The sequence below is a fragment of the Heptranchias perlo genome, chromosome 11 (assembly GCF_035084215.1).
Source record: "Heptranchias perlo isolate sHepPer1 chromosome 11, sHepPer1.hap1, whole genome shotgun sequence".
In the NCBI taxonomy this organism is placed as follows: domain Eukaryota; kingdom Metazoa; phylum Chordata; class Chondrichthyes; order Hexanchiformes; family Hexanchidae; genus Heptranchias; species Heptranchias perlo.
In genome coordinates this window covers 81,000,668-81,013,133 of record NC_090335.1, presented here as the reverse complement: position 1 = coordinate 81,013,133, position 12,466 = coordinate 81,000,668, and the positions used below count along the sequence as shown (strand labels likewise).

Here is a 12,466-nt window from a genome sequence, read left to right as displayed (position 1 = left end):
TACAATTCATTTATATACAATCAACAGGGCTGTGGGGGGAGTGGAACTGATGGGATCGTTCTTTCAAACAACAACTTGCATTTATTTCGTGCCTTTAATGTAGTAAAATATCCCAAGGTGTTTGACACCGAGCCACATAAGGAGATATTAGGACAGGTGACCAAAAGCTTGGTCAAAGAGATCGGTTTTAAGGAGCATCTTAAAGGAGGAGAAAGAGGTAGAGAAAGAGCAGGAAAGTGGAGTTGAGGTCAAAGATCAGCCATGATCTTATTGCATGGCGGAGCAGGCTCGAGGGGCCGTATGGCCTCCTCCTGCTCCTGTTTCTTATGTTATGTTCTTATGAGAGGTTTAGGGAGGGAATTCCAGAGCTTAGGGCCGAGGCAGCTGAAGGCACAGCTGCCAATGGTGGAGCGATGAAAACCGGGGATGTGCAAGTGGCCAGAATTGGAGGAGCGCAGAGATCTCGGAGGGTTGTAGGGCTGGAGGAGGTTACAGAGAGCCGGCAGAGACCCATTGGGCTGAACGGCCTCCTTCTGTGCTGTATGATTCCAGGATTCTAATCGTCTCTCATTTCTTTTTCTTGTTCCTCTCCCCGCAGAGTGATGAGGAGACACGTCCTGAGATCCTGTGGAGAGACCCTGGCCTGGCCTGGCCTCGTAGACACGATGACACACTTAAATGGTGCAATGAAAAATCCTCCTTATTTAATGTATTATGACAGAACCTGTAAATGTGATGTAAAGTCCAAGACCCACAGCCACACATGTATCCCCAACGTGATTCTTTAATACATTGCTTCTCATCCCTTCAGTCACCCTGCTCGCCCTCAATTCACCCACCAAACCCCATCACCCACTCCCTCCCTTCCTTCACCCCCACCCCCCCCCCAAAAAAAAATATAAACTCGACAGGGAAGAATCAAAAAAAATAGAAATTTAGCCGTCACACTCCGAGAGAAAGGGATTTCTTGTGTAAATAATTTCTGTTGCATTGCTATACAAAGCTCACCTTGTTTTTTGACTTTTCATCTTGTAATGTCTGTTCTTTTTTTTACTGGTTTGTTGTACTATATGTGAATTGACTCGGCACAGATGCCATTAAAAACTGAAAAAGAACACAAAAAAATGATTTTTTTTTAAATGTTATTACTGTATAACTTTTTTTGTTTAATGTTCTGTTTTTGAAGTTTGCACTGATAGTTTTTTTAGTGATAAGCACAAACCTTTAAACTCCCAACCAAAATGAAGAAAGGGAAAGATTAAAATGGATTGATTCTGAAAAGGGGGGAGTTTGTTCGCTGTGTGTATGTGTGCCTGAACATGTGTGCATGCATGTGTGCGCATACGTGCATGTGCCTGGGTGCGAGTGCATGTGTGCTTGTGCGTGTACATGAGTGTTTCTGGGTATGTGTGCATGTGCATGGGCACGTGTGTGGCTGGGTGCGTGTGCACATATGTGCGTGTGTGTGGCTGGGTGTGTGTGCAGGTATGTGCGTGTGTGCATGTGCCTGGGTGCGTGTGCATCTGTGTGTGTGCGTGCGTGTATGTGCATGCATGTACCTGGGTACGTGTGTGCATGTGTGCGTGCACGTGCCTGGGTGTGCGTGTGTCCGCATGTGCGCTTGCTTGTGCGTTCACGTGCCTGGGTGTGCGTGGGGGGGCGGCGGGGGAACGGAAGAAAAATAACGCTCTAGAAGTTCCCGAATGACGTCTGAAGTGCTGTGACCTTCGATTGCCGATGGGCGCAGGAAACAGGAGATAATGGTGGCTGAGTCTGTCGGACATCAACGTGGGAAGATTCCCTCTGGCTCACTGTGTGTCAGCAACACTGGAAACAAAGCAAGAAGATTCCCCACAGCTGACATCTGCAGCCAAGCCGGTAAAGGAAGGCGCTGTACCCAGCGACCAGAGGAAATCCCCTCCCCTGCCCCCTCATTTAAAACATTGTCCTTTTTTTTAATAAAAAGAAACTTTTTGTCCTCTTGCTCACTTTAAATTGTAAGAAGGTCCGTCACACCAATGCGCTGACTGGTAATAAATGGGATCCTAAATCGATACTGACTGAGGAGACTTTGAAAGGATGCTCGGTGTCATATATAGTCTTAAACATTAATCCTAACACAAGGTCTGGAGCCTTGATTACACTGTTAACATTAAAATAAAGAGTTTGTGTCAGTATTACGGAAAGTTGTTCATGGGTCTCCAGTATGTTGATTAAAACGTTGATGTTTTTTATGCTATATTATCCGTCTGATCTCAACCTGTCTCACAGCTGGGACCTCGCACTCCCCAATATTCTAGTTCCCCTGACAGATTCTCAAGCTCCAGGTTGTTTGTCAACAACAACTTGCATTTATTTCATGCCTTTAACTCAGTAAAACGTCCCAAGGCGCTTCACAGGAGCGATTATTGGATAAAATTTGACACCGAGCCACATAATGAGATATTAGGACAGGTGACCAAAAGCTTGGTCAAAGAGGTAGGTTTTAAGGAGTGTTTTATAGGAGGAGAGAGAGGTGGAGAGGGGGAAAGGTTTAGGGAGGGAATTCCAGAGCTTAGGGCCGAGGCAGCTGAAGGCACGGCCGCCAATGGTGGAGCGAAGGAAGTGGAGGATGGACAAGAGGCCGGAAACGGAAGAGGGCAGAGATCGCGGAGTTTGAGTGAGTGAATGTGTGAGGTGTGTGTGCGTGGGGTTTGTGTGTCTGAGGTGTCTGAGTGAGTGTGCACGTGTGTGTGGTGTGTGCGCACGTGTGTGTACGCACGTATGTGATGTATGAGAGTGTGCACGTATGTATGAGGTGTGTGTGAGTGCGTGCGCACGTGTGTGAGTGTGAATGTGAGTGTGAGATCTGTGAGAGGTGCACGAGTGTGTGAGCGAGCATGAGATCTGTGAGATGTGAGTGTATGTGTGAGTGTGTGTGCACATGTGAGTGTGTGTCTGGTGTAGACATATTAGGACTGATTCTGTTAATCGGTCTCTCTCAGCACGGACTACTGCTTCCTGTGAACCCTGCTCACTGGGAACACTCGACTCTTAAATCAGCTGTACTGTTTTATCCAACCTTATGCGATGAGCATCTTTGCCATTCCCCTCCTCGATAACTCAGGGGGGTCATTTACACCGTCACCATCTGGGCAGTAAACTGGTGGAAAGTCCGTTCTAGAATCCACTCATTCTAGAACCCACCTGGAGTAGAACACACCCCATGTAGAACCCACCTGCTCTAGAACCTGCCCGATTTTCATCCTGTCTGCCAGATTACCACCCAGTTCGTGAAGCTGAATATTTTGCCTCTGTAACTCTCGTGAGTTTGGGCAGTAACTAGCAGAACCACACAGACCTGGAAGGTCCCAGGTGCCATTTCCTGTTTTGTGTTGAGCCAACTGACCGGAGCTTAGGGGGTTGTAGGGACTGTACAATTGGCCCAAGTGTTGGGGCAAGGGGAGGGGAAAAGAAACAAATGGGCCAGGGTTCCTGGTCCTGATCGCTATCCCCTGACCCCTGCTGGAAAGTCCGTGTGCACTCACCGGGTGGAGATGGGATTGGGTTGGATGTGATGCCGTCTCCTTGTCAAGTAGCCGGCTGGCAATCATTGACCTGGGTTCACACGTGAAGAATGATCTCCCCGGGGGAGATACTGGAGTGTAGTCTGCTCCCACGGAACCGTAAATCCAGCAAGGAGTCAGCGCTTTCCAGAGAGGGGAAAACTGACACAGCAAAATAACATTTTAAGCGAAACTTTTTATCTTTTTGTTTTGAAAAGCTTGCCGCTCTTGGCCATTATCTGTGTTGCCAATCAGATATGGAAAGCTGTTTGAAAGGGAAGGTTTGTTAACCACTGTCCTACAGATGTTTTCCATTTTATTACACTTCTGTATCTGGGATCCTTTATTAGAAGAAAGAACTTGCATTTATATAGCACCTTTCACGACCTCAGGACGTCCCAAAATACTTTACAGCCAATGAAGTACTTTTTGAAGTGTAGTCACTGTTGTAATGTAGGAAACGTGGCAGCCAATTTGTGCACAGCAAGATCCCACAAACAGCAATGTGATAATGACCAGATAATCTGTTTTTAGTGACGTTGGTTGAGGGATAAATATTGGCCCCAGGACACCGGGGAGAACTCCCCTGCTTTTCTTCGAAATAGTGGCCATGGGATCTTTTACATCCATCTGAGAGTGTAGACAAGGTCTCAGTTTAACGTCTCATCCGAAAGATGGCACCTCCGACAGTGCAGCACTCCCTCAGTACTGCCCTGCAGCGTTAGCCTCACTTGCATGTGTTTATCTGAAAACTTTAACGTTTATAGTTGTCATGGTCTGTAAAATAAAATATCACTCATCCCCTCCCTTCTCCTCCCTGCCCCTCCCCAAACCCCAAACACTAGATAACAAATAAATATTTTTGAAAAACAAAAGTGGATTGTGTGTCACCTATTTTGTGTCTACTTTCAAAGAAAACAATTCTACTCACAAAGCTGTTTCCTGACAACCTTTCTGCTCCACCTGTGTTGTACCACTTCAGTGTGGACAGAAGGGACTTGAGGATATGTTACTTTCTCTCTGTGTGCCTCTCTGTCTCTCTCTTGCTTTGTGTCCTACTGTGTCCATAATAGTGAGTCCTTGAAAAAGTCCTTCCTACCCCTGTGAGTTGTGGATCTTGGCCTTTATCTCAAAGTTGCAACACAAAAGGGGAGCAAGTGAAGCTTCAGTTATACAGAGCTCTGCTCAGACCCCATCTGGACACTGGGTTCAGTTCTGGGCCCCGCCCCTCAGGAAGGATATATTGGCTTTGGAGGGGGTGCAGCGCAGATTCACCAGAATGATACCGGGGCTAAAAGGATCACATTATGAGGGCAGGTTACGTAAACTTGGCTTGTATTTTCCCTCGAGCTTAGAAGGAAAGAAAGAAAAAGAATGAAAGAAGAACTCGGGCCTTTCACCACCTCAGGACGTCCCAAAGTGCTTCACAGACAATGAAGTATTTTTGAAGTGTATTTCGTGGTGTAATGTAGGCAACACATTACAACAAAAAGATTAAGGGGTGATCTGATTGAGGTGTTTAAGATGATTAAAGGATTTGATAGGATCGATAGAGAGAAACTATTTCCTCTGGTGGGGGGAGTCCAGAACAAGGGGGGCAGAACCTTAAAATTAGAGCCAGGCCGTTCAGGGGTGATGTCAGGAAGCACTTCTTCACACAAAGGGGAGTGGGAATCCGGAATTCTCTCCCAGATTGTATATTGCCAAGAGAGAGATAATTGTTTCCATAGAGATGGGCCTTACTATGGGCTGCTACGGCTGACCTGTTTATTAGTCTCAAAATGGGGCCTCCAGAGCAGGCCTCCCAGCCTGGGGAAAACGATGATTGTGAAGTGCAGCTAAATTGCCTGGGGATTCAGGAATGGCTGCAGCGCCTGAAAGGTTTTGTGTTGTCACAAACCCTCACTTTATTACAACAAAATATATTAGGGAGCAAAGCAGTGAGATGAGTGTGTAAAAGAAATAATGTGACAGATTCTTCAGAAACAAAGGTGTGCCCCTCAAAGCTGAAAGGGATATCTGAATGGGGCATTTGCAGCCAGGCTTCATTAGTTAGAATTACATAGAATGTACAGCACAGAAACAGGCCATTCGGCCCAACTGGTCCATGCCGGTGTTTGTGCTCCACACGAGCCTCCTCCCTCCCTACTTCATCTCACCCTATCAGCATATCCTTCTATTCCTTTCTCCCTCATGTGTTTATCGAGCTTCCTCTTAAATGTATCTACACTATTCACCTCAACTACTCCTTGTGGGAGCGAGTTCCACATTCTGACTACTCTCTGGGTAAAGAGGTTTCTCCTGAATTCCCTGTTTTCTCTATTCTAGTAAATCTCTTCTGCACCCTCTCTAAGGCCTTGACATCCTTCCTAAATTGCGATGCCCAGAATTGGACACAATACTCCAGCTGGGGCCTAACCAGTGATTTATCAAGGTTTAACATAACTTCCTTACTTTTATATTCCATGGGGATTATATTGGATAACCCCCAAAACTGGGCACGGGGATTGCAGTGCACGATTAACCCCGTTGAGATGCAGACAGCATGTAATATTCGTACTGCCTGGCGATTTACCCGATTGCTGTTTGCAGCCAGCGCTACCTGCGCTGGTGAGTGGCTGCTCACCACCAGGGGGCCCAGATATCGCGAGTGGCTGGTACCTCTTAAAGGCAGCCTGCAACCTCTTAAAGGGGAGGTGCATTGTGGCTGCAAGAAGTGGTGGAAGTGAATCTGTGCTGCAATGCAGTGCAGCGTGGTGATGATGGGAACTCTGGAGTTTTTAATGAGCAACAATAGGGCTACAAAATGTTTGCAGGACTCTAGTATTTGCAAAGTATAAGATAAGAGTCCGCATGGAGTCTGAACAAAGATCAGACGTCGCACATAGTATCATAGAATCATAAAAAGTTACAGCAAAGAAGGAGGCCATTCGGCCCATCGTGTCCGTGCTGGCCAATAAAGAGCTATCCAGCTTAATCCCACTTTCCAGCACTTGGTCCGTAGCCCTGTAGGTTACGGCACTTCAAGGTACTTTTTAAAATGAGTTGAGGGTTTCTGCCTCTATCACCCTCTCAGGCAGTGAGTTCCAGACCCCCACCACCCTCTGGGTGAAAACATTTCTCCTCAGCTCCCCTCTAATCCTTCTACAAATTACTTTAAATCTATGCCCCCTGGTCACTGACTCCTCTGCTAAGGGAAATAGGTCCTCCCTATCCACTCTATCTAGTCCCGTCATAATTTTATACACCTCAATTAAATCTCCCCTCAGCCTCTTTTGTTCCAAAGAAAACCCCCCAGCCTATCCAATCTTTCCTCATAGCTAAAATTCTCCAACCCCGGCAACATCCTCATAAATCTCCTCTGCACCCTCTCTAGTGCAATCACATCTTTCCTGTAATGTGGTGACCAGAACTGTACGCAGTACTCAAGCTGTGGCCTAACTAGTGTTTTATACAGTTCCAGCATAACATCCCTGCTCTTATATTCTATGCCTCGGCTAATAAAGGAAAGTATCCCGTATGCCTTTTTAACCACCTTATCTACCTGTCCTGCTACCTTCAGGGATCTGTGGACATGCACTCCAAGGTCCCTCACTTCCTCTACACCTCTCAGTATCCTCCCATTTATTGTGTACTCCCTTGCCTTGTTTGCCCTCCCCAAATGCATTACCTCACACTTCTCTGGATTGAATTCCATTTACCACTTTTCTGCCCACCTGACCAGTCCATTGATATCTTCCTGCAGTCTACAGCTTTCCTCCTCACTATCAACCACACGGCCAATTTTTGTATTGTCTGCAAATTTCTTAATCAAGCCCCCCGTATTCAAATCCAAATAATTAATATATACCACAAAAAGCAAGTGACCTAGTACTGAGCCCTGTGGAACCCCACTGGAAACAGCCTTCCAGTTACTAAAACACCCGTCAACTATTAACCTTTGCTTCCTGTCACTGAGACAATTTTGGATCCAACTTGCCACTTTCCCTTGGATCCCATGGGCTTTTACTTTTTTGACCAGTCTGCCATGTGGGACCTTGTCAAAAGCCTTGCTAAAATCCATGTAGACTACATCAATTGCATTACCCTCATCGACCCTCCTTGTCACCGCCTCAAAAAATTCAATCAAGTTGTCAGACACAATCTTCCATTAACAAATCCATGCTGACTGTCCTTGATGACTCTGTGCCTTTTTAAATGCTGGTTTATCCTGTCTCTCAGAATTGATTCCAATAATTTGCCCAACACCGAGGTTAGGCTGACTGGCCTATAATTACTCGGTCTATCCCTCGCTCCCTTTTTAAACAACGGTACAACGTTAGCAGTCCTACAAGCTGAATTTAGGGAGTTAGGAGTTAAACTAAAACGTAGGACCTCAAAGGTAGTAATCCCAGGATTGCTACCAGTGCCACGGGCTAGTCAGAGTAGGAATGACAGGATAGCTAGGATGAATACGTGGCTTGAGAGATGGTGCAAGAGGGAGGGATTCAAATTCCTGGGACATTGGAACCGGTTCTGGGGGAGGTGGGACCAGTACAAATTGGACGGTCTGCATCTGGGCAAGACTGGAACCAATGTCCTAGGGGGAGTGTTTGCTAGTGCTGTTGGGGAGGGTTTAAACTAAAGTGGCAGGGGGATGGGAACTGATCCAGGAAGTCAGTGGGAAGTAAAGTGGTGACAGAAACAAAAGGCAGTAAGGAAGAGTGCACAGAACATGACCGGACAGATGGTCTGAGAAAGCAGGGCAAAGACCAAGGGAAGTCTAGATTAAACTGCATTTATTTCAATGCAAGAAACATGGCTAAGGGAGGGGCAGGACTGGCAGCTCAATGTTCCAGGGTACAGATGCTATAGGAAAGATAGAGCAGGAGGTAAGAGAGGAGGGGGAGTTGCGTTCTTGGTTAGGGAGAACATCACGGCAGTAGTGAGAGGGGATATATCCGAGGGTTCGCCCACTGAGTCTATATGGGTAGAACTGAAAAATAAGAAGGGAGAGATCACTTTGATAGGATTGTACTACAGACCCCCAAATAGTCAACGGGAAATTGAGGAGCAAATATGTAAGGAGATTACAGACAGCTGCAAGAAAAATAGGGTGGTAATAGTAGGGGACTTTAACTTTCCCAACATTGACTGGGACAGCCATAGCATTAGGGGCTTGGATGGAGAGAAATTTGTTGAGTGTATTCAGGAGGAATTTCTCATTCACTATGTGGATGGCCCGACCAGAGAGGGGGCAAAACTTGACCTCCTCTTGGGAAATAAGGAAGGACAGGTGACAGAAGTGTTAGTGAGGGATCACTTTGGGACCAGTGATCATAATTCCATTAGTTTTAAGATAGCTATGGAGAAGGATAGGTCTGGCCCAAAAGTTAAAATTCTAAATTGGGGAAAGGCCAATTTTGATGGTATTAGACAGGAACTTTCAGAAGTTGATTGGGAGAGTCTGTTGGCAGGCAAAGGGACGTCTGGTAAGTGGGAGGCTTTCAAAAGTGTTTTAACCAGGGTTCAGGGTAAGCACATTCCTTATAAAGTGAAGGGCAAGGCTGGTAGAAGTAGGGAACCTTGGATGACTCGGGAGATTGAGGCACTAGTTAAAAAGAAGAAGGAGGCATATGACATGCATAGGCAGCTGGGATCAAGTGGATCCCTTGAAGAGTATAGAGATTGCCGGAGTAGAGTTAAGAGAGAAATCAGGAGGGCAAAAAGGGGACATGAGATTGCTTTGGCAGATAAGGCAAAGGAGAATCCAAAGAGCTTCTACAAATACATAAAGTGCAAAAGAGTAACTAGGGAGAGAGTAGAGCCTCTTAAGGATCAACAAGGTCATCTATGTGCGGAACCACAAGAGATGGGTGAGATCCTGAATGAATATTTCACATCGGTATTTACGGTTGAGAAAGGCATGGATGTTAGGGAACTTGGGGAAATAAATAGTGATGTCTTGAGGAGTGTACATATTACAGAGAGGGAGGTGCTGGAAGTCTTAACGCGCATCAAGGTAGATAAATCTCCGGGACCTGATGAAATGTATCCCAGGACGTTATGGGAGGTTAGGGAGGAAATTGCGGGTCCCCTAGCAGAGATATTTGAATCATCGACAGCTGCAGGTGAGGTGCCTGAAGATTGGAGGGTAGCAAATGTTGTGCCTTTGTTTAAGAAAGGCGGCAGGGAAAAGCCTGGGAACTACAGACCGATGAGCCTGACATCTGTAGTGGGTAAGTTGTTAGAGGGTATTCTGAGGGACAGGATCTACAGGCATTTGGAGAGGCAGGGACTGATTAGGAACAGTCAGCATGGTTTTGTGAGAGGAAAATCATGTCTCACGAATTTGATTGAGTTTTTTGAAGGGGTAACCAAGAAGATAGATGAGGGCTGTGCAGTAGACGTGGTCTACATGGACTTTAGCAAAGCCTTTGACAAGGTACCGCATGGTAGGTTGTTACATAAGGTTAAATCTCACGGGATCCAAGATGAGGTAGCCAATTGGATACAAAATTGGCTTGACGACAGAAGACAGAGGGTGGTTGTAGAGGGCTGTTTTTCAAACTGGAGGCCTGTGTCCAGCGGTGTGCCTCAGGGATCGCTGCTGGGTCCGCTGTTATTTGTTATTTTTGTTAATGATTTGGATGAGAATTTAGGAGGCATGGTTAGTAAGTTTGCAGATGACACCAAGATTGGTGGCATTGTGGACAGTGAAGAAGGTTATCTAGGATTGCAACGGGATCTTGATAAATTGGGCCAGTGGGCCGAAGATTGGCAGATGGAGTTTAATTTAGATAAATGTGAGGTGATGCATTTTGGTAGATCGAATCGGGCCAGGACCTACTCCGTTAATGGTAGGGCGTTGGGGAGAGTTATGGAACAAAGAGATCTAGGAGTACAGGTTCTTTTTTTTTAATTCGTTCACGGGATGTGGGCGTCGCTGGCGAGGCCGGCATTTATTGCCCATCCCTAATTGCCCTCGAGAAGGTGGTGGTGAGCCGCCTTCTTGAACCGCTGCAGTCCGTGTGGTGACGGTTCTCCCACAGTGCTGTTAGGAAGGGAATTCCAGGATTTTGACCCAGCGACGATGAAGGAACGGCGATATATTTCCAAGTCGGGATGGTGTGTGACTTGGAGGGGAACGTGCAGGTGGTGTTGTTCCCATGTGCCTTGAAAGTGGAGTCACAGGTGGATAGGGTGGTGAAGAAGGCATTCGGCATGCTTGGTTTCATTGGTCAGAACATTGAATACAGGAGTTGGGATGTCTTGTTGAAGTTTTACAAGACATTAGTAAGGCCACACTTGGAATACTGTGTACAGTTCTGGTCACCCTATTATAGAAAGGATATTATTAAACTAGAAAGAGTGCAGAAAAGATTTACTAGGATGCTACCGGGACTTGATGGTTTGACTTATAGGGAGAGGTTAGATAGACTGGGACTTTTTTCCCTGGAGAGTAGGAGGTTAAGGGTTGATCTTATAGAAGTCCATAAAATAATGAGGGGCATAGATAAGGTAGATAGTCAAAATCTTTTCCCAAAGGTAGGGGAGTCTGTAACGAGGGGACATAGATTTAAGGTGAGAGGGGAGAGATACAAAAGGGTCCAGAGGGGCAATTCTTTCACTCAAAGGTGAGTGTCTGGAACGAGCTGCCAGAGGCAGTAGTAGAGGCGGGTACAATTTTGTCTTTTAAAAAGCATTTGGACAGTTACATGGGTAAGATGGGTATCGAGGGATATGGGCCAAGTGCAGGCAATTGGGACTAGCTTAGTGGTATAAACTGGGCGACATGGACATGTTGGGCCGAAGGGCCTGTTTCCATGTTGTAACTTCTATGATTTTATGATATGATTCCTCCAATCCTCCAGCACTGCGCCTGTATCCAGTGAAGTTTGGAAAATGATGGTCAGAGCCTCTGCTATTTCCTCCCTTGTTTCTTTTAACAGCCTGGGATACATTTCATCCGGGCCTGGCGATTTATCTACTTTCAAAGATGCTAAACCCCTTAATACTTCCTCTCTCACTATGTTTATCCCTGATGTGGAGATGCCGGTGATGGACTGAGGTTGACAATTGTAAACAATTTTACAACACCAAGTTATAGTCCAACAAATTTATTTTAAATTCCACAAGCTTTCGGAGGCTTCCTCCTTCCTCAGGTGAACGGTGTGGAAATGGTGTGGAATTTCCACACCGTTCACCTGAGGAAGGAGGAAGCCTCCGAAAGCTTGTGGAATTTAAAATAAATTTGTTGGACTGTAACTTTATGTTTATCCCATTCAATATTTCACACTCCTCCTCCTTAACTACAATCTCTGCATCGTCCCTCTCTTTTGTGAAGACAGACACAAAGTATTCATTTAGAACCATCCCCACATCTTCTGCCTCCACACATAGTTTACCTTTTTGGTCTCTAATAGGCCTTACTCTTTCCTTAGTTATCCTCTTGCTCTTTATGTATTTATTAAACATTTTTGGGTTTTCCTTGATTTTACTTCCCAGTATTTTTTCATGCCCTCTCTTTGCTTTCCTAATTTCCTTTTTAATTTCACCCCTGCACTTTCTATACTCCTCCAGGTTTTCTGCAGTATTGACCACATATAACACACAGATGCAGGTCCCGTCCCTATGTTTGCAAACTGGTGAGTTAAGTTAAATCCCACATCCTCCAATCTGCACGCCAGATCTCACCAATCTGCCGATCTGAGTTTGTACCAGGCCTGTGAGAGAGTGTGCACCAAGGTTCTCTGCTGATGCACTGGAGGCCTTGGTGCAAGAGGTGGACAGAAGGAGGGACATCCTATATCCACAGAAGGGGCAAGAGGCCCTGCAGACATGTGCTCCCGAGACAGTGGAAAGCTCTAGGGGATGAAGTCAATGTCAGGGGCATAGCATCACAAACATGGATGCAATGCAGGAAGAAGTTCAGTGCTTTG

General features: G+C 46.0%; 1 protein-coding gene across 1 annotated transcript in view; it reads left to right on the top strand.

The window, feature by feature from the left end:
- robo2 (roundabout, axon guidance receptor, homolog 2 (Drosophila)) overlaps positions 1-4,420 on the top strand; it is a 627,335-nt gene extending 622,915 nt beyond the window's left edge. The window contains exon 30 of the mRNA XM_067993421.1: positions 599-4,420. Coding sequence (XP_067849522.1) covers positions 599-600 — 2 coding nt within the window. The 3' untranslated portion in view covers positions 601-4,420. The remainder of the gene's footprint in view (positions 1-598) is intronic.
- Positions 4,421-12,466: the final 8,046 nt, after the last annotated feature.